Source organism: Solea senegalensis, linkage group LG3, assembly GCF_019176455.1.
Source record: "Solea senegalensis isolate Sse05_10M linkage group LG3, IFAPA_SoseM_1, whole genome shotgun sequence".
In the NCBI taxonomy this organism is placed as follows: Eukaryota; Metazoa; Chordata; class Actinopteri; order Pleuronectiformes; family Soleidae; genus Solea; species Solea senegalensis.
In genome coordinates this window covers 22529485-22554785 of record NC_058023.1, presented here as the reverse complement: position 1 = coordinate 22554785, position 25301 = coordinate 22529485, and the positions used below count along the sequence as shown (strand labels likewise).

Here is a 25301-nt window from a genome sequence, read left to right as displayed (position 1 = left end):
CTACAATCCAGCATCACAAGCTGTGGTGAGGGCACCTTATATGGCAGCAAGTACTGCAGAGAGGAGTTACGACGGTGCTTCAGAGAGCCTTTAAAGATGACGGCAAGATCAGTGTCCATCTAAACCCTGTGATCACACACCAACGCAATGCCAAGGGCGGCACCTGGTCGCCCGAAGCAGCCTGCAGCACAGCTCTAAAAGTAGCAATGACAAAAGTGACGTCGTGCAGCTGTATATGAATTGCTCTGCAGTCACCTGACATGATGCTCTCTGTAAATAAAAACCAACATAAAACTGCTGCTAAAGAACGATCTGGCATGCTCATGAAGGTTAATTATTGTGATCTGTCACTGAAAGTCTCATGCAAATTGGCAGAAAGGCTTACACATCACTGCAATGTGTCGACCATAAATGCCTCTGTGCACTGTGCAACACAGCTGATGCTTAATGCAACTCTGCCTGCTAAAGATGCTAAAGACTTTCTAGACGAGACAGAAACCTCTAATGTGTGTGAGGGAGAGAATTTGTGCTGCTGTCTACAGAAATAAAAACTAACTTAACTGTTATTGATTTCCAAATGCCTTATTTTTACTGATTTTATGACAAAGGCTTCTTATTTTTAAGTGTACATTTCAAATGACAGACAACAAAGGCATTATTGTATGACTTTGAGAAAGTGAAACACACTGCTGCTATAAAATAAAACTCCTAATTTCCTAAGATTACGTTAGGGCTGCAAAAATTATTTGATATTAGTTTGTTTTTTTTTACAATTAAAACAAGCTTTGTGATTTTCCGCTTCTTACATTTCCTGGAATCATTGCTCCATTGGACAAAGAAATCATTAAAACTAAAAAATGTTGTTTGAGGACAAGACAAGACATCTGAGAACATCATCATTTCCAGATTGGGAAACGCAGATCGACATTTTATGGACAGAATAATATCAACAGCAAAAAATATAATATATAATGCAACTATTTAACATGGATATTTGCTGGGTAAAGATGTTAAGTCAGGAGGAAAGTGGGAGTGAAGCGAGGATAACAGAGTGCATTGGGCCTCTCTGCTTTTATTGTCATCCACTAAAAGGGTTCACCTCAGCATGTCGCTACATTTTCACACAGAGATTGGGTTTCCATCTTCCGAAGACGCTCAGCGAGGTGCACTGACAGCCTGAGAGTCTGGCTGCTAAAGGCAATTAGCTGCTAACTTGTTTCTATCAGTGCTAATGGCCTGAAGAGAAGATTGAAGGATGCAACCAGACTGAAGTAGGTCAGTGGGACTTAGAGCTCAGTTTTGTAGCACTTGTGTTCTCCTCACTATCAACACATCCGGCCACTTTACCGCTGCCGCCAGCTTTTATTGTGGTTCAATAACTGTGACACTACAAGATTTTAAAAAAAAGCACAAAACAAAATAAAACAATTCACATCTAATAGAAAAATCACAAGTCACCCCTGCCCCTAGCACTCCCAGAGAGGAGAGGATGTGACCACAACAAAAGAGAGTTGTACAAACAGGCTATAAAATCACCAGTCGCGCTTTCTGTGGTACATTTTTCCTTCTCCCATAAAAAAACCTACCACTACATATCAAAGACAGCTCCAGTCTCAACAATGGGTTGCAGATGTAGAACAGGTACATTAGACGTTATCTACGTGCCATAAATTCTGTATGTCTAGACCTATAAACCTTATTTGTGTGCATATTGGTTATAATAGATGCAGTTAAATTGAATTAAATCCAAGCTAATTTTGAGAGTTATAAATCTATGGTAATTTATGGTATGGTAGTGCTGGGGGCGGTTCATACTGAAAACCTGCATTTATTTTTGGTACTGGTATACAAAAAAAAATAACCTGGCACAGCAAAACTATGAAGAAAAATGTTCATCAGCGACCCTTTTTCATCGACGAAAATAAGAAGTTAAGGAACTAAAAATAAAGTTGAAATGACAAAAACAAGACAAAATCTACTGACACTTTCGTCAACTAATAAAAAACGGACAGATCCAAACAGACTAATCTCTCTGCGACCCTCAACACGGAGGACACACGAGGAAAGCAGTTATATACTGGTACCATTCGTTGTGCATTATTACTTTATGATATTGTCATTGGATCATTACTACCAGAGAAAAAAAACGATCAAAACTATTTTGTTAATGGATGACAGGTCTAAAGCATGAAGTTCAGAAGTTCATATACAAAATTCAATTCAACACTTTTAAATTTGAAATGATTTCAAACCTTTAATTAGACAGAATTTAGGTTTAATCTTCTTTACCTGCTCCACTCGGATCTCGTACTCTCCATTCAGCTTCTTCCCTCTGAAGTACTTGGCCCTGAATGGGGAAAAAAAAAAGGAGACAAACTATGAAGGAACAGCCAAAAAAAGAAGTGTTTTTCAAACATTATGGGTGTCTTTTATTCAGCTTGTGTTCATAACACATCATTTATACAGTGCAAATCCATTTTAAAAGTAGAATCTGTGAATTTACCTACACAATACTAATTAATTATATTTAAAATTCAACATGAAGTTTCATCCCCGGTGCCAGCAGTGCAGTGTACGTGCTGCAAACTCTGCTAACAGTCAAAACAACCTTAAAATATCCCTTTGTTTATTTGATAGTGGGAGAGCTGAGATTTCAACAAAGCTTCCAAAATACCTTGTGAGTGGACAAAATCATGACTCACATTTTCCATGATTACAGAATCTGACCTTGCGGGGCTTCACGTAGGCAGAGTCCCTTGTAAAAGAAAGTGCTTTTAATAAAGTTTGCTCTTCTATTGCTTTTTATTATTTCCTCCTGTGATATTATGGCATGTGCTTTGTGGTCAAGGAAAACTAAAGCTTCCTTAATAAACCTGTTTTGTTGATTCTGCATCAGTGTCAACAATCCAAAGTTTTTTAGGCTCAAGATGTGAAAAAAATATAATGCAACAGCAAGGTTATAAAAACTTATTGGCACCAATACCAATCACATTTAATGAATGTGTTTGGATCACAGACTACATGATTAACCAACCAACAACGGAGACTCTATGAGAGCGACAGCACGAAAGGTAAACATGGACGACAAACTTCGAAGAAGAAAGGACAGGTATGGGTGAAGTCATGGAGGAGTCGACATTGGCATATTTGTTTAGATACTCCTGCTACTTCCTGCCGTCTTCTGTCCTGTGTCCCACCTCCTCTTTTTCATTGACTGTCAGATTTCTGTGCCAACTTGCCATGCCAACTGTCCCCAACAAGTGCTGACTGGAGCAGACTCTGCCCAACTGTGAATCAGGGGTAAAGTAGGGTAAAAGACATCTTGTTTTGGAAAGACTTCTCTGGCAGACACCCTGCACTGCAGCACTGGGGCGTTAACAAGGTGCGGTTTGCCACACCGGCTCAAAAGTCCCTGCACCATGAAGTAATGTGGACAGTGAACGTCTCTTCAGCTCAGTTTCACACATTATAGATGAAAAAAGAAACAGACTCACAGCTGATGATGCAGACAAACTGCTTTTCATCAAAAAAGAACCTCTCTCACTGTGACAAAAAAAAGCCTAAGGCCTGGTTCACACTGGTGCACACGTCACTTGTGCATCGCAGCAGCATTTTCACCTCACTCACTCATGTTAACAAATGAGTGTTCACACTACACTCGCACGTCTACATAAAACTGACACCCGCCACTTGGTGTCTAGGTTGAATCTGTATTTTTATATTTTCAAAACTACTGTAGTTGAGCAAACAAAAAAGGTCATAATTATATTGGTGGTGTGGCGAGATTAGTGAGACCCCAGCGTGTGTGAAAGACAGCAGATGTGCAGCCAGTGAGAACACACATAGGTGAGCTAGAACGCAAGCGAGACACAGCTCATGTCACGATACAGGTGTGAACCAGACCTAAGTCGTCCTCATGCCCTTTGAGCAGTTGCATGTCGTGTGTTACTAAAAATCCAGTGAACGTGTGACAGGTTTCCTTAAAGCGTGATGTGTGGAAAATGAGACGGATAGTTAACAGTGAGGGGACAAACCGACACGTGCAAGCGTTTGTTTACTCCAGAAGCTTCTTCTGCTTCTACTTCTGGAGAATTAGACAACACTGCACATGTGAAAAATAGTCCATTCCGACTCAACGCTTGATGCATGTGTACGCACGTCACAATCAGATCATTTCATTCTGGGTCCATGTAAAGAATGGAATCGTCATAGCTAGTGATGCTCTTGCGACATGATGGCAGCAGCGCATGTCTTTCTCGTCTGGGGCTTTCGGCTCCATTTCGTTTGGGTTTACAGATCAGATTTTACACAGTGTGCGAATCATCTTCTTCTGTTACTAAGATGTTGTTGACGACTTCTGTCGTAGCCCAGTCTGTATGACAAATACTTGATGCCCAAGTCAACTTTATAAGATCTATATCACGGACACAGCATGATTTATATGTTCGCTGAAATCCCACAGTCCATAAGGACAAGGCATTTTATTGCTCTGTGTTTCGCAGTCATATTGTGTCCCAGTGCTCTGTAGGTCTCACCACTAAACTCTCACCCGTCACAGGCGTGGGACAGTTAACAATCTGTTGAGGACTTGAGGCTGGCACTATGTTTAATTGAAGATCTTGAGTACATGCTCGAGGCTTTGCTTTACTAGGACAGGCTGTTTGGGGGATTTAGAGTGCCTCTCAACTTACCCACACCATAACACATTTTGCTTTTCTCAGAGCCTCTCACCAAACAAAGCCTCTTGTCTTCCCCATGTCTGCCTATTTGTTTTTCATCCCCCTACATCAGCCTTTTATGTCCCTTCATTATCATCCATTACAGTCACTGAGGTGGATCTTGACTTTAACATCTCCCAGCTGTTGGAGTTAAGTTTTGGGTCTCTTGCCGCCTCATTCCCTGTAATTGTGGAAGCCGTGAATCTTCAGCATGACTGACCTACATACTACATGCCCCCTCTCACCCTGGACCACCACCACTACTACCGCCGCCACAGAGCATGAGCCAGGGCCCACAGGCTCAGTGCCTAAAAATGACTGGTATGCATTTCAGTGTATTGCAAAACATGTCGTCACTCCGTGTGATCAATTTAATTTACAGGCCACCCCGGTTTGAACATGTGTTTAAAGATAAACAGTCAGATCCACAAAAAGGTCTGGGCTTTCCTTCTCTCCGTCGTGCACACACCCACTGTATAAACATCGCTGAATTCCTTTTTTTTTATTATTTGACCATGAGAATGAGCTCTTTTTTTGTATCGCAAAATAGGAAGTCATGCATGTAGGCAAAACCAGCTTCTCTTGCTCTTATATGTGTCCATAACCCTAATGCATTATTTAAAGAAGGTGGCTTGATACCACTTGTGCACTATACTCATGCTGATATAAGCCTTTTTCCATCTTTTCTTCACAATTCTGCAATTAATAAAACAGCTGTAGTGATGCATTTACCACCAACCTATAAAGAATCATGTCCAAAACCTAATGCTCCAACTGTGTAACCAATATTTTTCTCCCATAAAGAAAGAAAGAAAGAAAATAGCTCACAACAAGACTCAATGCTGCTGTTCTTTTAGCTCAAAATAAGTGCACAGAAAGACAGTGGCAGAGCAAACCTCTCTTAGCCTGTGCAACGCATTCATGTGATTTTTTATGTTTCACAGATGACATTAGATTTAAGTTATTTCTTTTTCTGATATCTGATCCAGTGACAAGGATCAGACTAATGGCAATATTGACAAGTGATTAATCCAAGAAAGACAATTAGCTATTTTTTTGTGTGCCACATCATCATTGGAGTAGGGCTACAACAAAGGACTCTTTTCATAATTGATTCATTCATATTTGTTTGGTCCATAAAATGTATTCAGTTTTAAAGATGTTTTATTTTGTTATATGGAGCAAAGAAACCAGAAAATATTCACGTTTACGAACTTTAACTATATAGATGATTTAAAAACAAATCACTCAAACTGATTAAACATTTATTTCCAAAATAGTTTTACTAGTTACTAGTATTCAAGTAATTGTTTCAGCCCTATAGTGGAGTAGAAAGATTTTGTCATCCATGAACTGTAATATTAAAAGGACAAGTGTGTAGGAATTATTGGCATCTCAGGGCAACTAACAGGATAAATTCTGCTTTCATATTATCAGTATGTGAGACACTACAGGGGAATTCAGGAAGCATAAAAACATTAAATCTTTTTTGTCCACTCTGTGTTACTGTACAAAAATGGCAAAATAGCAAACTCCACGGAAGAGGGTCATCTCCTTGTGTAATTAAATGGTCTCACAGTTTTAAACTGGACCTATGAAAACATTACATTAATTTCCTTTGATAGAATGTCTAAATCCTACACAGTGAACCTTTAAGCTCTGCATCCATTAAGGGTTTCCTGTAGTGTCCTCAGTGATCAGACTAACTGCCATTTCATTTCAAGCAAACCGAGGCCTCTAAAGCTTCCCCCACAGCGTTTGTTGAAGTTCCTGCAGTGGTGCATAATGACTTTCAATTACAGGACTTCCATAAGAGCTTGGAACGTCAAAGTTGGACTTTCAATTACGATTACAAACAAATTAAATAATCCTGGTACTTTTGTGTGTTTTAGAACTGCTGGTGTTTAGAAACTGCACTCCAAAGCTGCGGTTAGGGATGCATGATATTATCGACATGATATCGGCAAACACACCAAGCTCTGTCGATATGACTAATGATTGCAACAGTAGGCTAAATAGGCTGCTACCTCCTTGACTGCTGGCACATTTATTTATTTTGCTCATTGAAGAAAATGTATATCTACATCAACAGGAGTAGGCAAAATACTATGTTAACTTCACGACAGAACACACTAAATTACCACTGCAGTTGGGCGCCCGGAAAAATGTGTGTGTGTGTATATATATATATATATATATATATATATATCATTATGGGTATCGGTCATCAGCCCAAGCACTCCCCATATCAGCAAAAAGTCCAATATCGTGCTAGCTGCAGTCACACTGGACACGGTGAATGTTTCATGCAGCAGGTTTACACACAAAGTCAATGCACAGATGCGAGTAGATGCGTCAACTGTGTTTTGCCGGCATTCGCTCGAGTTGAGAAATTTTGTGAAAACCAATCAGTGTTGAGATTCTTTGAATGATGGCCTCACGATGCAGGATGAAGGAAAAAGCATATCATTTCTGTGTGTGTTCCACAAAAGACATTAGCCATGACGGTGGTAAAAAGAAATATCTGCTCTTCCCGGCTTCTCTTCCGTCCCAAACATTCCCGACATACAGTGTTCACGCTACTCTTGTGGCAGAGGCCAAAGCTCACAAAGTGCACAACAGTGATCACGAATGCATGAATGAGGCAAATGACTAAACATGAAATTAAAACTCATATGTACATATAAATGCCGAGCAATATTAAGTAGTAAAAACTTTGCCATGGTAGGGCTAAAGTGAGCAATCAGATGCTCACATCTTTCAGGACACAGTGCAAACAGATGGGACAGTTTTTTGGCTAAATGTCTCACATATCAGCCTGAGAGTGAGAGAGAGAAAACGAAAAGGAGGGATCGTTGGTGATGCTCTCGGAGTCTTTGACTCAGTGTTGTGTACTGCTATTGTGCATCAGTCATTGCTGGAGGCCAAGCCTGTCAAGACAGAGCAGCGTTCCCTCAGAGACCTCAGTCTCACTGCTGGAATGTCCAGGAGCAGATTCAACCCTGAGGCAGGAGGCGATGGATGGACGGACGTCCTCTTCTCCTTCTGATACATGCTCATATGTTTCAAGTCAAATGATGGGTCAAATAGTTTTGAGAATTTAATGCTCTACAAAAGACATTGGTGGGCAGTAATTGTGACTGTTTTCCGTGGTGTGGACGAACCTTTCCGTGGTGTGGACGAACCTTTCCATCAATTTGTCGCCCACATGAAAACAGCAAAACAAAAAAAAATATCTTGTTGGTTGCTGTGGCCCAAGTTTAACCAGTGACTGCAGATGGAGTAAGACCAATGTTGATTTATTGAAATGCTTGAAAAACAACACATCTGCTTAGAAAGTGACTCCTGGTGGACTCAAAAAAAAAAACATCTGGAATCACTACAGGACCATAAAACAAATTACAACTTTGGCCAGTGTGGTCAAAGATTTTGGAGCTTAACTTTTTCTTTTTAGAAACTCTGCACAAAAGCATTATACAAAACACTTACTGTATTTCCTAATGTTCCTGAAACAACAGCAGTGAGAGGATTTAGTCACCCGAAAGCAAGCTTCACAATGTTTTTAAAGCAAACACTGTGACAGAAAAGCTCAACAGTGTGATACACACACGTTGCCAAAGCAGCAGCCAAATACTTGGTCTTTATAACAAGTTGTAGTTCTCTCAGAGGGGTGAACATTAACTGTTCAGCTGCTGCTTTCACGACCTACCTGCAGCTTTTGAAGTGGCCTCTGAGACTCAGTGACATTTTATGAACCACGCACCTTAACCTTCAGAGTAGGACTGAAGAATTCATAGTTTTTTTAATCAAAATCACTGTTTGCTGTGTACATAGTCTACTGAAACAACACAAACAAAATAGGCTGCAATTTAGCAAATACACTACATATACCAGTGGTTTGCAAAGACTGGGTCGGGGACCCACAGATGGATCGTGGCAGATTTTCTTTGGGGTCCCCAAACATATTTACTGAATTTTTCCTAACCTTTTAGTGAATATTTATGTGTCTATGAAAACATAAAAATTGTAATTATTTACATCCAACATATTGTTCAAAATATCAGGTGTTACAGACATGTCTGTAAATAAGTTGCTCCATTATGCACACATTTGCTCATGTCACAACTGATATTGGGATTCGGGTCACAATTAATTGCCATTTTTTTTTAAAACTGGGCTTTATACCGTAAATGAACAACAATGAAATGTAAAACATGAACGTATTGGAAACAATTCATTTAAATGTTTTTATGCCTGCAGTAAAATATAGAGTCTAAAATACAGAATCTATTAAAGTGACTAAATTACGTAATAAATTAAATCACATTTGGCAAAGTGGCAATATATCCATAATGGAATTAGTTTTTATTTCATTTTGACTTTTTGTTTTTAAAATCAGTTGGTTTTAATTAGTTTTTAAAGTGAATTTGCTAGTTTTTATCTTTTGAAAAATGCTTAGTTTTAGTTTTTATTAGTTTTAGTGTTCATTTTCATTTTTGTATGAAATTTTGTATTTGCCAGGTGCAATATTCAAAAAGGACATAAGTATAGTAAATACAACCTTTCAAAATCGTCGGCAGAGAAAAAAATAAATGGACTTCATATGAACCCAAAAGGATTATACTCTACATAGTCGAAAACTAAGCACATTTTCACTAGTAGCACTAAAAATGACTTTTAGTGCTACTTTAAATGCATGAACCACATGTCACTCAAGTAACTAGTAGTTTGACTAAGTGTTAAGAAAACTGACATGTTTCTTTTATTGGACATTTACAGGCCGTTAATCATGGATCATTGAGACTCAAAACTGCTTGTGAACCCCTCACAAATCTTCATCGTCCTAATCTGCACTGTGGACTTTGAATCCATCTTTTAACTGTTGCCCTCATATTTAGATTGAAATGTCACCAGGACATTGCAGCTACGACTTTTGCTCCTAGGTCATCATCACACTCTCCATCCCCAAAAGAAAGGCCTTTTTCATCCTCTGCTGCCATCAACCTGGAACCGAAGCTGTCAAGCCTGATTCCCCTGAATGATTTCAAATTACTTACATATGATCGAGAGAGACTGTGGGAAATTGCTTTGCACTTAGCGGCTATTTAAAATCTATTCATGATTGTTACAGCCTTTGTATTAAATGTCCTGTGGCTCTAACCAGGTCTCCCTTGAAAATGAGACCATGCGTCTCACTGAATCTCCAGTGTCAGAGATTCGCCTCAGTGGGATTATGATCTCTACAGTTTAAAGTACCAGTTATGAGGGGAGACCTTGATTTGCATAGCGGTGTCATATTCAATGCCAACTATATCCTTCAAGGTGTCTGTTGTTGTATACAGACAGATGAGTTTTAGGAAAAGCTTCAGGGTTACGTGATAGAAATCAAGTAGTCCAGGTTGAATAAAGGACAAAATGAATATTTATCTTAATATGGCCCAACAATGTGATTCTACTTAAAATGTGGATTGATAGTGTGCAGTATCTCAGTGACAAAACACCCAGCTTTGTCTAAGATGAGATGCTGCTGCTGCTTACAAAACATCTGCAAGCCTCAAAACACAGCAAGTGCTTCTTCATGTGAAACTCATGATCATATGATCATATATCACCATCTGCTGGTCAAATCCATTCACTCCGACACTGAAATAAAACATGACAAGAATTGACAAAGCTTTGATGAAACTACAGTGCCACTTGGTGGGCAACAGTGGAACAGTCCGAGTTTAATTTAACCAAACCCAAACTTAGCAGTATTAAACTGGAAATATGAGCAAATGATCAATCATTTTCTATTCTTCAACAAATGATAAATCATTCAATTTTTCACTTCCTTTTTTCCACATTTTTGTGATAGAAATCTTTCTTCAAATAGAAAGCTTTAAATACTCCAGACTTCCTCCTGACATAATATAAGACATTCATTTACACAGTCACTGCAGTTTAGACAACTCACTTAAGCACACAGGAAAGTTCATCCTTCAGGTGAATGTGAGAGAGACTTTCGACACTGTAGATCAACACAACTAAGTGAAGTAATATCGTGAAATTCAGTAGAACGGCACCGCAAACTCTGATGTCAAATCTACTCTAATGTCCTGTTGCACTAGATTGCATTATATCGTACAAGTGTTGCTGCACAAACCCCCACAACCTCACAAAAAATTAATTCCCTCAGGATAATTCACTTAAACAGCTACAGACCACACCACATGTCAAAGCCTCCAACGCTCTCTACAAGTAACTGAATTTGGTTTGGTGAATAACAACCCCTGCTGTTCTGTCAAGAGTGAGGATGAGAGTCTCAATGAGCCCAGACGCCTCAGAGGGGGATGATCCCCTGATGACTCATGTCAGAAACACCAGCAATGTGAAGAGGAACAGGTCCATTTTGGGCATACAGCCAGGCGGATTAATTAAAAAATAAAAAAAGGGAAAAAGAATCAGGCTATCCAGAAAATTGAACGCAATTTTTGGTGCTTTTGACTTGGCTGTCAGCGGGGTGGTTTAATTTAGTCATCATTTTTAGACCTCTGTGGGCAAATCCCCCCACAGAGTGTCAGACACAGATGCTTTGGTACAAAATGATCCTCTGCAGATAAACTCAAAGGGTTGGAAAATAGCTAATAACTGCTTTGCTGAGGTCGATTTACCAGCAAATGTCAGGCAACAGAAGAGCACTTCATGAACTTGATAATGGGTTTATTGATTAGTTGCTGGATATCTTTGACTGCGGCTCCAGATCAATTAAACTGCAGAAAAAGACAACTGATCTCAGCCTCTGACATGTAGGTAAAAGATGGAGCCATCTCCTCTCATTAAAGCTAATTTATTTTACCTTCCTCTGGTTACCATGGCAATTTACACCCGAGCACAAAGAACCATGTTATGAGCCAAGGACATACAAGTCTAATATAAACAATAGGATGTCGCGCTCCTTTCAAAAATCAAACCCATTAAGCTTTTGGAGCACAAAATGAAACCTCTGACACATAACGACAATTGAACTAGCTCACAGACACTTTGTTCGTAGATAAGTTAATAGTGATTCTAGATTGAGTCAGCCAATACTGTGGGACACGATACGTGATACCACGATACAGCAACTCTGTGACAGTCAATATATTGCAAGACAATTATATAGCTATACATCACAACCTCTGTCTGACTGAAGAAAATAAAACGTCTGTGAAAGTGAAAAGTCCAGAGCTGACTTTGCTCGGCCTATTTACACGACTCTATTTTAACGTTTGGCGATAATGTTGTTACTTCAAGAGCTCAATATTTTCTCAGGTGCTACTTTCTGTTTGACAACCACTTATGTAGTGGAACTTTACTTCCCCTCAACAGAATAAGAGTAGGGATGCACGGAAATAATTCTCCCCTAGTGGGCTCTCCGTATCCAACGCAGCCTGGATAATTTCTCTACACGCTGCTTCATCCCCACATCCAAGTACATGTACAGTTGCAATGAAGTGCAGGGGATCCGTGGAGATCTTAGTGAAACATGTTAACAGACTCTTAAGAGCGCACTTTTCATTGTTTTCACTCCGTGGTCCGTCTCCACCTTTGTGTAGAAGATGCTTTAGTGCTGCAATTAACGGAATAACGTCTACCACAGATGCATCAGATGAGCTGATGTCTTTGGTTAACTGCTCAAAGGTGGCGAAAAGAAAGAGAATGTTCTCTGGTGTGAAGTGAATGTCGCGGGGAGTTCATACACTTCCCAGCATTTAAGGCGCTGTTCCACCGTGTACTCACATCTTGTTGGACCTGTTTTATTGGCGTTCCACACTGATCTTGGACAGACTAAGCAGAGAAAGACAGGCGCGTGCTGGCCGCAGTTTTTGCATGTGTCATCACGTCGTCCTGTTTCGGGCGTGTTGTTTCAGTGATAATAGTCTTTCGGCTGAAAACTGAAAATGCCTTTTTTGGGTATTTTCGGACGAAATTTTTCAGTGGCTGAATTTTCAGTGCATCTCTAAATAAGATAAATAAATAGTATAGAAAGAGATGATGTAAGATGTTCCTTGACTATTGTCATTGAGTGTAGATTATTTTATTTTTTTCAACTAAAAATGCGATTTGAATATTCAATGGCATTATTTATCCATTATTCAAATTTTCTAAACGCACATGAGAGCAACTGAAAGTAATGCAGGGTTCACATCGTGTTGAGCTACAGGGAGCGGCTTATGAGATGCATTCAAAGACCATGGAAAATTTCATCACTAACACTCGCAGTCCACTGTCTAAATGTTTGCCGTTGCTTAATACAACAGAGGCACCATCATTGGAATCAAAATATTTGGGGGTTTTATAAATACGATCACTGATAAAACATTTATTTTGTAGCTTTTTTAACATATAAGGATTAGGTTCAGTAACTGACTTCAGTTCAATCAAGCAAATAATCGAGTACTCATGCCCATCCCTACACCAGACTATAATGATTTTGTTGCCAGGACACTCAAAAGCAAATAACCTTACATTTTACTTCTCATTTTGTTCAGCAAGGAGCTGATAAATCATTCAACTCACAGAAGTCTTCTCAAATGTTGCTTTTGAGCATGGGAGTTCAGTACTATTTTCTGCTCTACTACCCACCTACACACATGCTAACACCATGAACCTTCCACTCACCAGTCTGTGTGTTGATCATCAATCACCAGCAGGATCTTGGGCTTGCGTACGGCAGGCTTGGCGGGCTGACAGTTTCCTGCTGAGACGCCCTCAGCTGATGCCGCTGCAGCTGATTTGGCATGTGCAGCAGCGGCGACATTCTGGGCCATCTGAGCACTCTTCACTACACTGGAGAAGGAACTGAGGAAGCTCCCGGTTCCTGAAGCTGAGCCCGAGCCCAAACCCACTCCTGAGCCTGAACCTGAGCCTGAACCTGCAGCTGGGCCTGAACCTGCAGCTGAGCCAGAGCCAGAGCCAGAGCTTGAACCTGAGACCTGGGTCTGGCTCGGGATGCTTGGTGGCTGCCGCCTCTCTGTGGCCGGGGAAGCAGGAGAGGAGGTGGATGAACCTGGAGGGGTCGGCCTCTGCAGATCCATCATGTAGCCATTGGGAAGGTTGGCCACAAAGCTGCTGTCTGAGAGGCGCCGGCGAAGGTAGTTCATGGTGATGGGCTGGTGGGTCTGTCAGGCCAGAGAGGATGAGGGGGAAGAATGCCTAAAATCCTGTGACAGAGAAAGAGAAAACGCATGTGTTTACCATCAGTCATTTAACAGCTGGGGAGTCATTGTGATGATCAAGTGGCTTTTTCTGGTGAGATTGGGTTCTGTCTCCACTCTCCCTGCTGCCTGTTAGCAGAAAACCTGCCTGCAAGATCAGGGCTGTCGACTAGGAGAGGTCTTGTGAAGTCTTGGGGCCTCACGGGAAACACAAATTGCTTTACGGCACTACACACATCAGGTAACAGCGAGAGCTGTTTTTTGAAACCTTCTCAATGTTTGCTATTGTTGTAAAAGCATTTGCTCAACCATTTTTATGAACAATGTTTTAGGTGGGTGGCTGTTCTTCCATCGGCATGGACATGGCTCCATGTCTTGTATTAACCAGCTCTGTTGAAAACAAATGCACATGGCCAGAGAGAGGGGAAAGGAGGGGGGAGAGTCAGTGGTGAGTGAGGATAAAGTGGTAGACACAGGGGGGAGCTCTGTGTAGAAAAAGGCAGGAAAAAAAAACAACAACCAGACTTGTAAATTTCTGCTTTAAAATAAAAAAAATGTATGGTTTCATAGCCTTAGAATAAGCTTTTTATATGTACTTTAGGCAAGGAGCTTGCTGCTGTCTTGCACTGCCATGTTTCTACAGCAGACAAACCAGCTAGAGTCTGCGTATTATGCTCTAAAGCAGAACCTTACAACTAAGAGCAGCAACAGGTTTTCTTTTAGATGATGGAGGAGTGAGCAGACAAACACGCCAAGATCTCCCAATGACTCATGACTGAAACAGTAGGCTGAATAGGCTGCTACCACCTTCGCTTGGGCCCTCTCCAACCATTACTTATTTACATTTATTTATTGGGAACGATGAAGAAAATGTATATCTACATGTGCTGCATCATGAGTATGCAGAGGCTTATGTTAATTTCACTGCAGAAATTACCTCTGCAGTTGGATGCATGGAAAAATATTGCACTGCCGATATATTGACATATGGGAAATTAGCAAAAAAATCCAATATTGTGCATAAATATTTAAGGTGTGTTCTCAATTGTAAATTGAATATTAAGCAGAGCGGTGTCGCTATCTTGACCTTCAAAGCAAAGGCGAATTTTTACAGTTAGTTTCCAATCGACTGGTTATTGTTACATTCATATTGCTAATAAATTATTTAAATCTGACAATAAGGCCTTATTACAGTACATGGCAAACATATGATGGACACTGAATCACTCATGACACCATGTAGACAAACAAAACAGGAATTAAAAAAAAAAAGAAAATGATTGACATAAAACCAATGATCCTCGATGAAACTAGACAAGTCTAAAAACGACAGACCCACCTGCGCTAAAAGAGAGGATTTGGAGAATCGTGACACCCCTATAAATACTTTCCTCTCTTCTTCAGTGTTGGCTGTATGTAGGTATTTCTCTTCCTTTTATTAAGTAAAATGATTGAGGACCAGCTCATCACATTCCTCCCACAATGCAAATTCATTACAGGTCATTTTATTATTTACAGGTTATTTATTACCTTAATCATGTCACAATGAATGTAAATAGTGAAAAGTTCACCACAAAATTATCCACATTTTCATGGACAAGTGTATTTTGAACCTGTGGCTAATATGATTGAATTTATGTGGCCTTGATGGAAATAAATGTGATTTCACAGTTCCTCTGACAAACACCAGCTCTGAGGTGAGAGTGAGACCCGCACAGCATTCACATGCAAACGTGAAACAAAAGCTGATATGCTGTTATACTGAACGCTTTTTACTGACGTTTTTATTTTTAAACAGCCAAGAATCTGCTCAACCTGATTTGCATAACATTAAGTTACCCGGGCAGAGGGAGACAGAAACCTGCTGGCACATATTTCAGTGACACAGCAGCGGTGGAGCAAAGCTCCAGCAGTTATTCACAGCGTATGTTTTGGGGGAAACAGACAGACAAAAACCCTGCAGGGAGACAGAAAATGGTTACATAACACGTGGCATAGAAGAGACAATCAAACAGATTATCTAGACTATCAAACTGCACTGAGGCAAAATGCAGCCTTCAACCTGATTAAAATTAGGCCTCTCTCAAAGTAAATGGAGCTTGGATGAGATGAAAGTGTATTTCTTACCGAGGTACGTCTCCGGGAAACGTGCCTGGTGTTCGGAGCAGCAGTTGGTTTATTTATTTAATTATTTTGAAATAAAAAAGAAGAGAGAGCGAGAGAGAGAGGAGGGGGGTCTAACAACAGCAGGAAATGCATGCGGGTCAAATGTTTCATCTCGGAAGGACAACGTAGTCGGGCGATAACAATCAGGAAGTCATTACGGGAAATTGTAGCTTCTGCCTGAAGAGTTATGTATGACAGATCTGACAGCCGAGCTCCACAGGTTCTGTACCTCATTAGGATTACTATTAGTGCTAGTCACACAAACTAATAATGACTGAACACCTGTTTGTTGACTCCTGATCGTTTACTTACACTTTATCTACTGCTTTTAAACTGTACTCTTTAGTGACATTTTTACTTTAATACAATGATTAAATCGATATTTTGTTTGCAATTTGTCCATTTTGATTTTGTGGAATTCACAGTGTTGTTTGCTTCTTAAAGCAACAAAATCTGATTCAATAGATACCCCCCTTCCAGATAAGATAATTGGCAATAAAAAAAGAGAACAATATTTTATCTGTGATTATACAAAAATAAAAAAACAAGTGTAATTTCACATGTGAACCACACTAAACCTCATACACACTAACATCAAAAAGACCAAGAGTTTTGCCTGAGAGCATTTCAGCAGGACAGATGCTTGTTGTCAAATAGAATAACACTAAAACAGGAGAAGCCAACATGAGCAACCTACCTACTGAGTGGGGGGGTGGCTTCCCCTGGGAATTCTGCTCAAGTCTCAACTACAACAGGGCTTTTAAACAACAAACTCGCAACACATGAGTCAAATAATTGCTATATAATAACTGACAGAACAGAGTTGAACAACAAACAATGGCAATTACAGTGACAGAGACACTGATTGCTAGGCTCAGCCCTCTCCGTAACGACGACGTGATCTCGTTGGACAGATAAGCAGCCATCTGCTTGAAAATCACTATCTTCACACTCACTGGCACATTTCCCACTTTCTCAGCAACATGAGCCGCTTTCTTTCTGTGCCTACCGAGCACATCTGACGCCATTAAATCCTTTAAGGTTTCGCTTCTCGGCTCTCACTGCATTAGATCGCAACGTGTGGGAAGCACGTGCAGTGCATCCAGTGCTAGGGGGAAACTGTGTGCTTTTTCACTGCTGACCTGGGCGCAAACATTACTGATACAGTGATACTGTATGTAGAAAATAGGCATAAACATCTCTTGTCATGATAATCATGACCAAAAACATGACTCACAATATTGTTAACTAAAAATATGCATACATGGTTGGTTTATTTATTTAATGAATAGGCAGGGCTCTCAGTCCGTAATCTACCTTAATTTGGACTACATCAGATTAATTAATGACATTAACATTAAAAAGAAAAACAGTAATATCAACATAAATGTGATAGGATACATTGTTTTTTTTGAATGACTGGAAAGATGCAGGCTCCCCCCTTGTGGCACTCCAAACATTACATGTCATTTAGCAGACGCTTTTATCCAAAGCGACTTACAATGGAACTGAGTACAATCAGCCAGGGGTGGAGTCGAACTTGCGACCATTGCGGAATCATTAACAATTTCTGCCATTCACAAATACAAATAATGAAAATTCACCACAATCAACTTATTGTGAATGCTTTTCATCACCATATTGCATAATTTATCATCACATCCCTGCATTTGGTGTCTTTTTTTTTTACAGAGTTAGTTAGGGCCTCACTATGAAATGCAATAGAGACGTTATGATCATATTTACTTCCAGACTGAACTAAAATAAAGGTGGCCTGTTAATATGTTGTACAACAGTTTGAGGGGAAAAATTAGAGAGCTGTAGCAGCAATAATAACGGGAAGGAGCAGGATACGGTCACACCACACTGAGGCCCCTGTTGATGAACCGTTTCCGCACACGCACATGCACACTCTGATGAACACAGAGCATGATTGCAGCTCCTTGCCGTTGTTTTTTTCACATCCTCGCCACATATCTGTTAAATCTATCACATATTCTGGAAGACTGTTGTGTGAAGTAACACACCAGACTCTGACTAATTAGTGAGAGAAATGACAATGTAACTTTCCCCATGTACAACTATGCAAATTATATAATATCTTCATGTCTTTGTTTTTTTTCAAATGTTCAGTGAAAATACAAAATGGTGATTTCTTTAAGTGATGTGAGGCTCACGTCAGAGCTGTAGCTTAATCAAGTTGGTACTAATGCAATTAAAAAAAATGTTTAAAATATTTTCCTCATAGTGCAAACTAAATAAACATAAAACAATTATAGTTGGAGAGCACACAAGCATTGAAGTCAAGGAGGTAGCAGCACATTCAACCAATGCCGTTTTAGTCATTAGTCATATCAGGGGACCTTTACATGTTTGACATTGACTGCTAAAACAATTTAAAGCAAATATCCATGCCTATAGAGTAAGCGTACCAATAAAATCCCTACTGGGCAGTTCAGATGTGGCTGTTATTGAATGAAGAATTAAATAAAAAGGTTCTGTATTTGTCCTGGCACTGCAGGGCCTTGTTCAGACAGCCAGAAAAAATATTTACTCAAGTCAGCAGGACAAACCACATATAGAGGTGGTTTGAAATGCGATTCAGTTGAGATTTCTACAGATGCTTCTCAGTCAGCCACTTTCTCTCGTCACTGAGGCCTTGTTAAGACTGCAACTCAAATTGGATTTTTAAGCATATCCAGATTGTATCTAGCTTGATGTTTTGGCAGTGTGGACAGCTAATAAACACATGAGATTAGATGTGATCAGATTTTTATGGATCCATTCAAATCCAAACATTTGGTTGCTCAGATAGGATTTCAAAGTCTCTTCCCCCTGGTCTTTCAGGTCGGATCTGATTACTTGCAATATATAATCTGAACAGTTGGTCAGGAAGATCAGATTCTGAATGCATATGCTTACAAATCTTATTTGGACTGTAGTCTAAACAAGACCCAAATACTCTTATGCCACAGAGGAGTTCAGCACCACGGTTTGACAGTGCGTCTACAGAACGAGACGATACACCTCCATTTTCTCCACATCTGTCTTTGAAATCTACGTCAAACATGGAGTTACACCCATGTTGTTACCTGTTACGTAACCTACACTGAAAGGTTGATTATGTCACGACACAGAAATATGATTTAACTGGCGCACCTGAAAATACCTGACTTGAGTGTACAACTTTATAGTCTCTGTTGCTACAAATTATGACTTGACACATTATTGTGTCCTATATTGATACTCCTTGAATTCCTGCCAATACCGATATAGTCTTATACCTACTTTAAACAACTTGGCTGTTTTACACGACATTTGTTCTGTTCCAAGGATTTTGCCAAGTAATGGTATATATATATATAACAAAACAAGCCGGGTATCATATCAATTTATCCATGCTAAAGATATTATAAATTAAATGATTTAACCTATGTTTTTTTCAGGCTTCTATAAAGATACTGGTAATAGATGGAAATCTTGATCTTGAACAATATAGGAAAATGCCTCCTCCTCACAGCTCACACCAAGTCAATGACACACACACACACACACATTCTTTGGCCAACAGTAACACTAACAGGATTATCAGGGTCACTGTGTGTCTCCCTTCTCCCCAGTGTGCAGTGTGTCACCTTGGGGTAAGGGCCGCCAAACTAGGCTTTCATGACTCGTGATAGTGTGAGCTGAGGTTCTGGGGGGGTAATTAGTTAGAGCAGAGGGTCAGTGGACTCTATTCGAAGTGAAATAAAAGAAAATGAAATAAACATGGGAGAGCGTCATTGTAACATTGGAGTGATAGGATTAGAGGTGGCATTTAACCTGCACTAAGGCATTCTGGGGGATTACAAATGAAGGTGTGGAGCTCTCTGCCAGATAAATGATTGTGACACTTTCTATTTTGGACATCAGTGTAAAAATCCATGATGTTAAACCTGCCGTGTTTGTTATCATGGGCTGTGCATGAATGCTACTGTACCCAGGGGAGTGTGGTGGAGATTAGCAGTGTCACTCTGACCATTATAGGAAGAGTAGCTGCTACCATGGTAATAGCTTATAGCCATAATTCTCAAACGGTGGTATGTGTACCACTAGTGCTACACAAGCTAAATCAGGAAAAGATCAGGAGGAACTGTTCTACTAAATTAACAATTGCAGTTACCTTATCCCTCGCTCCATCTTATCCCTCGCTCCATCTTAATCTTGGTTATACCAGTGTCTGAAGTGAGGAAGAGGAGGATGAGAGAGAATTATCTTATTGAGAAAGTGGTACTTGGTATAAAAACGTATTGGGATCCAAATAAACAGAGATACAAAATCCTTTTAATATTAAATAATAAGGTGTCACCCATATGATGAAATTAGATTATTTGGTTTACTTCAAAATAGAGTTTTCAGGATACTCAGGAAAATCCTCGATACTATTTTCATTTATATTTATCAACACTATCATGCTGTCTCAGTAAATACAGCATCATTTAACTGTTAAATATAATAAGTAGACTGTGGTTTATTTTGTTGATTTCCAGCTTCAATTTGGGGATTTTAACACTTTGAAACACAAAAGCCTGTGTTATTGAATTACTATTATCATAAATTAAAAAAACAAACAAAACTGAAAGAATGTTTTAACAATAGACTGCATTAATAAAACATATTTCCATATTTCCAATGACTACCTAAGTGGTGGTGCATGTATTACCACAAGGTAGTTAGTGGACTGCATGTGTTTAAAGAATTTATCAAATTTAAGAGGTTTCCTGAATGTATCTTGAAGCACAGTATATACCCCGCAGGGTTATATGATGCCTGCATTAATATTTTTACTCACCGTCATGCTCTAGAGTTTTTGTTTGTATTCTTGCAGTGGAGAATTTCCCTCTGACAAAAATTATGTCCTATGTCAGAAACCTAATTTAATGTCACTTTTTTACTCCCTTAAAAAAAACAACAACAAAAAAGACATAAGGACATCACAAGCTGCTCTTCTAGATCTTTAAAAGTTGAGGTGTGGAAGAGCTACTGTGATTAGAAACTTGCTGTTTTTCCACATACTATACTGAATGACTCTCAAAGAAAGGAGGGACAATTTCTGTCTGTTTTTGGCCTGTGTGTGGCAGCAGGGTGGGAAATATTAGCCTCTGTCAGTCATGTTGCAATTGGGTCCTACCTGTGATGCAGTAACAAAGCAACATAACACAGTACACGATGACGTCATGTTATGACTCATCATCACAGCATGTTTAGCGCTATTCTATCTTCCTAATGCTACTGGGAGTTCACTATGCCATGACCATAAAGTGTTGGCATCGCAAATAATCTCCAAGTGTGAGACAAAGAATATGCAGGTCACACTGGTTAAGATACGGGCAGTTACTTAAAAAACACAAATCACTTGTAGAATTTGTTTGATTTGAGATCAATTCAGATAAACCACATCTTGTTTAATTTTAAAGCTGCAGTGTGTGACATTTGGTGATTTTGTTTTCAACGTTATTATTCTGCCCCCTTTTGGTCTTCATGAACAGAAACAATGTGACAATATTACTGTTACATCCTAAATCGGAGAGTGGGCTTTGTCAAGCAACACTATCAGACCCGACTGAGGGTGCGGAACGTTTCTGTGAGTATACAGCAGCAGCGCAGGGGTGGGTTGAGACAGGTAGAATTTTTTTCCTGCCAACCTGCTGAACAGATTCACTGAGTTTGTTTATGCCATAAAATGAACTTCTGCTAATCTAATTCTTTTCTTCCTCTGCAGTGATATCTACAGCTAATGAATATGCTATTAGACTAAGGCTGTTGATTTCAGCACAGGAAAACTTATAAAGTCAGCGTAACACTTCGTTTACAGACTTGAAGATTAACCAAACAGTATGTAGTCAGTTAATGACAATTATGACAACCCTAAGCCACTGTTGCCAGATTTGCCGAAAATACGGGAATAAGACGGAGCACTCGCACACTGATAAACTGTCATCATGCACACACACTGTCCCATCAACTTTTATTTTTATAATCACTGAAGCTATTTGGTTGACTTTGGCGTGTCAGACACCGAAAGTGAAAGTGTGTCTGCTTAAGAGAAGCAAAGGAGAATTATCACATGACAAGAGGGGACGACAAGGTGACAACTCCCTGTTATGCTTAATTCCTCATCCAAGAGAAAATTATGCACACAAGCATGTAATTAACTCCCTCTTCGCTTTCAGCTATCTATATTTTTAGCATCTCCACTGTGCCACTCGAGCCGTATATTTTTTGTCCGAATGGGACCAAACCCGAAAGAATATTCACCAAACCCGAAACCCAACACGTGTCCCGAGTGTGATAAATACCCCACAAAGTTAGAGTAAGCTGGAGCGCGCTGGTTATTGCAAATGACAAAAAAAATATGATTATATGCAGGAGGAAGCCACTACTAGCCCTATGAAGGAAGACACACACACACACACACACACACACACACACACACACACACACACACACACACACACCTCATGAGTTATCACTAACATTTCAGATTTAACATTCACAACAATCAGTTTTTCTTTCTAAATTCTTGTTCAACTGTAACCACTGATAACTATACACATCCAACCATTGTGGTTTGAGTTGTTGAGGAGGAAAATGATGACACACAGGATTGAACAGCCTGCGTGATGCGTACAATGTGCTGGTGCAAATAGTGCAAGATGAGATTTGTTTTTGCTGGCTGATTCAGAACATGGACATGGTTTCATTTGTGGTATACTTTAATCTGGTTATTTTGTTCTGTTTGGATGGATTGGGAACTTTATTATGTAGTGCACCTTGTTTTGCAGTGCAGTGATTGAGATAGACTATGAAAATGTGATAAGGTGAGATCCTGCTGTACAAGACGTAGAATAAAAAGTGCCTTTTCAGAGCAAAAAAAGAAGATTCTCTCTCCCGGTGTGTTTTTCTTGCACCTACAACTCTCTTAACAGAAATAGGTAATCCCATAAAAACCCAGGATTACAATAGCAAAACCCAGTTCTAAACAGAAACACTAGGTCTAACATTCATCAATTTTCACTACATCTATTTCTTAAATGAAAACACCACATATTCAACAAAGCAATTAAAAAACATAACTTAAAGTCAACCTATTTTTTTCTACGTTTCACTAAAGCCATGAGTGGATGGTTCAGTTTGGTACAGTAAGGTACATATTTGTTTGTGTTTCCATAAGGAAGAGTACCAAAGTAACCAGCCCCAACCGTTCCATTCTTTGGCACCCTTCCCTTGGGGTACCAAAGTGAAATGGTATGGTCTAGCTCCACCCACAACAGTCAGCTGATGTTCAACAGCTCAACAGAATGTCCCTTTCTTGCAATCAGTGTAAATATCCCATGGAAGTCAAGGCAAATGCTAGTAGACTATTTTCATACGAAGCTTGACGTCAGTACGATGTCACACTAGGCGGCCATCGGGCACGGCCCACATCGTGCCTACCAAGTAAAAGTACTGTTTACAGTCAAACGCAAGCCTGACCCAGTCAAGCTGTACAGTACTGTACCAAAACATGATGGAAAAGCAGCATAAGAGGGTCTTGTCTTGATATTTTTCAGCTTCTTAAATGTGAATATTATCTGTTTTTTCTTTGCTCCATGGAACAAAAATCTTTGAAACTGAATATTTTTGGTTTGAAAATGACACTGATCATCATTTTTCAACATTTTCTCGGACCAATCAAGTACTCCATTAAATAGTGAAAATAATGGACGGATTAATCAATTATGATGGTTGCAGCCCCACAAAACATAAACAGAGTTTGTGGCCTGCAAAGGAAAATTTATTCTTTGAATAAACATGCTGTTTGGATGTTTTCTTCAGTCTGAGGTGACACATGGTAATTTTATGTTTAAATGCAATCATTTTCTTTTTTTAAATAGATGAATGAAAAAAAATGCAATGCCTAAAATCGTGTTGCTTTCTGCTCATGGACAAGATCCCAGCGGAAATCAGCAAGTCATTATCCATGAACTGTGAACCTTGATGACTGCGGCGACAGAATGGGCTCAGTGACACTACAGCCTGAGCTCACAGTGAGAGAGTCTGCAGCAGCAGCAGTTGCGGCAGTGACAACTGGCTCGTGAGGCGAGGAGTTACGGTCGAGTCATCACACAGTCACCTCATCACTGCCAATGCTGCTTTAGTATCCACACACACACACACACACACAGACAATGACACAGGAGATACGATAACCTCACAGTTTTCTTTCTCCAGGTTCGCTCAAAAAAGACCGCATTTATACTGCACTGTTATAGTCGTGACGACCACTCAAAGTGTGTTATATTACAGTTATGCTGTTCAACTGTTCACTATCAGCTTACATGTGACCACATTTTACTAGCTTGAGAAAACGCATATTGTGAAAAGGGAAATAACCACAAAACCAAAACAAGCACATACTAAATTATTTTCCTGTAAAAATATCACCCATTCATATTTGAGGAATTGTTTCCATTTAAACAGCATTAGCGGTGTATTGATTCAAAGCTCCATTCACTACAAACAAGCCTACAATTTAGTACAACTTCCACATCTTGGACCCCACTCAAACCCAGAATAAATAGCTGTACTGAGTTTTCAGAGCACACTCCATTCAGGTCAGAACACTCACAATCCAATTTGAATGGGTCCTAAGATCTGATCACAAAAACCAGATTACTCTGATGCCATTCACACTTATCATAGGAGTGGGTGATATGGCGATATAAGCTTGTGAAGGATCAGTGTTGATGATCTACCGAGGCATCGTCGATAGGGCACATTCTATCCACTGCTGCTGCGCCGATGCTCTTGCGCAAACACTATTTGCTAGTCTGCTTCCTGCCCACGATAGAGAAAACGACAACCAACCAATCATAGCCAATTGCAAGCAGTGCCATGGAGTTCTCATTCCCCACTGTGTTTGAATCAGAGTGTAGACTGAAGCCACAGCTGAAAATTTAAGCAAAACAGAGGAGTTGGTGCATAAAAAGAACTCGACCTCCATTATACGGAACTGGTTTGGCTTTTCCCCAAACAACAAGGCACAAACAACAGTTATTTGCAAAGCGTGAACTGATGAAGTTTGCACAGCCGATGGCAACATGACAAACCTTTTCAACCATGTAAAGAGACAAAAACCAATATGTCCAGAGTGAAATAGCTAGTCGAGCAGCCACAACACAGGTAATGTAAGACCTAAACAAACCACTCTAGCACA

General features: G+C 39.8%; 1 protein-coding gene across 5 annotated transcripts in view; it reads right to left on the bottom strand.

Moving 5' to 3' along the window:
- The window catches only part of LOC122766362 (synapsin-3-like), a 117176-nt gene that overhangs the window by 86102 nt on the left and 5773 nt on the right, over positions 1-25301 (bottom strand). For 3 of the 5 annotated variants that reach the window (XM_044021138.1, XM_044021136.1, XM_044021140.1), the window contains exons 2-3: positions 13362-13903; positions 2290-2347 (exon numbers count right to left, since the gene is read on the bottom strand). In XM_044021138.1, the coding sequence (XP_043877073.1) occupies positions 2290-2347; positions 13362-13843 (540 nt within the window). In that variant the 5' untranslated portion in view covers positions 13844-13903. Of the gene's footprint in view, positions 1-2289; positions 2348-13361; positions 13904-16024; positions 16080-20225; positions 20269-25301 lie in introns of those variants that run through there. The other 2 variants (XM_044021139.1, XM_044021137.1) reach the window with 2 other exon arrangements.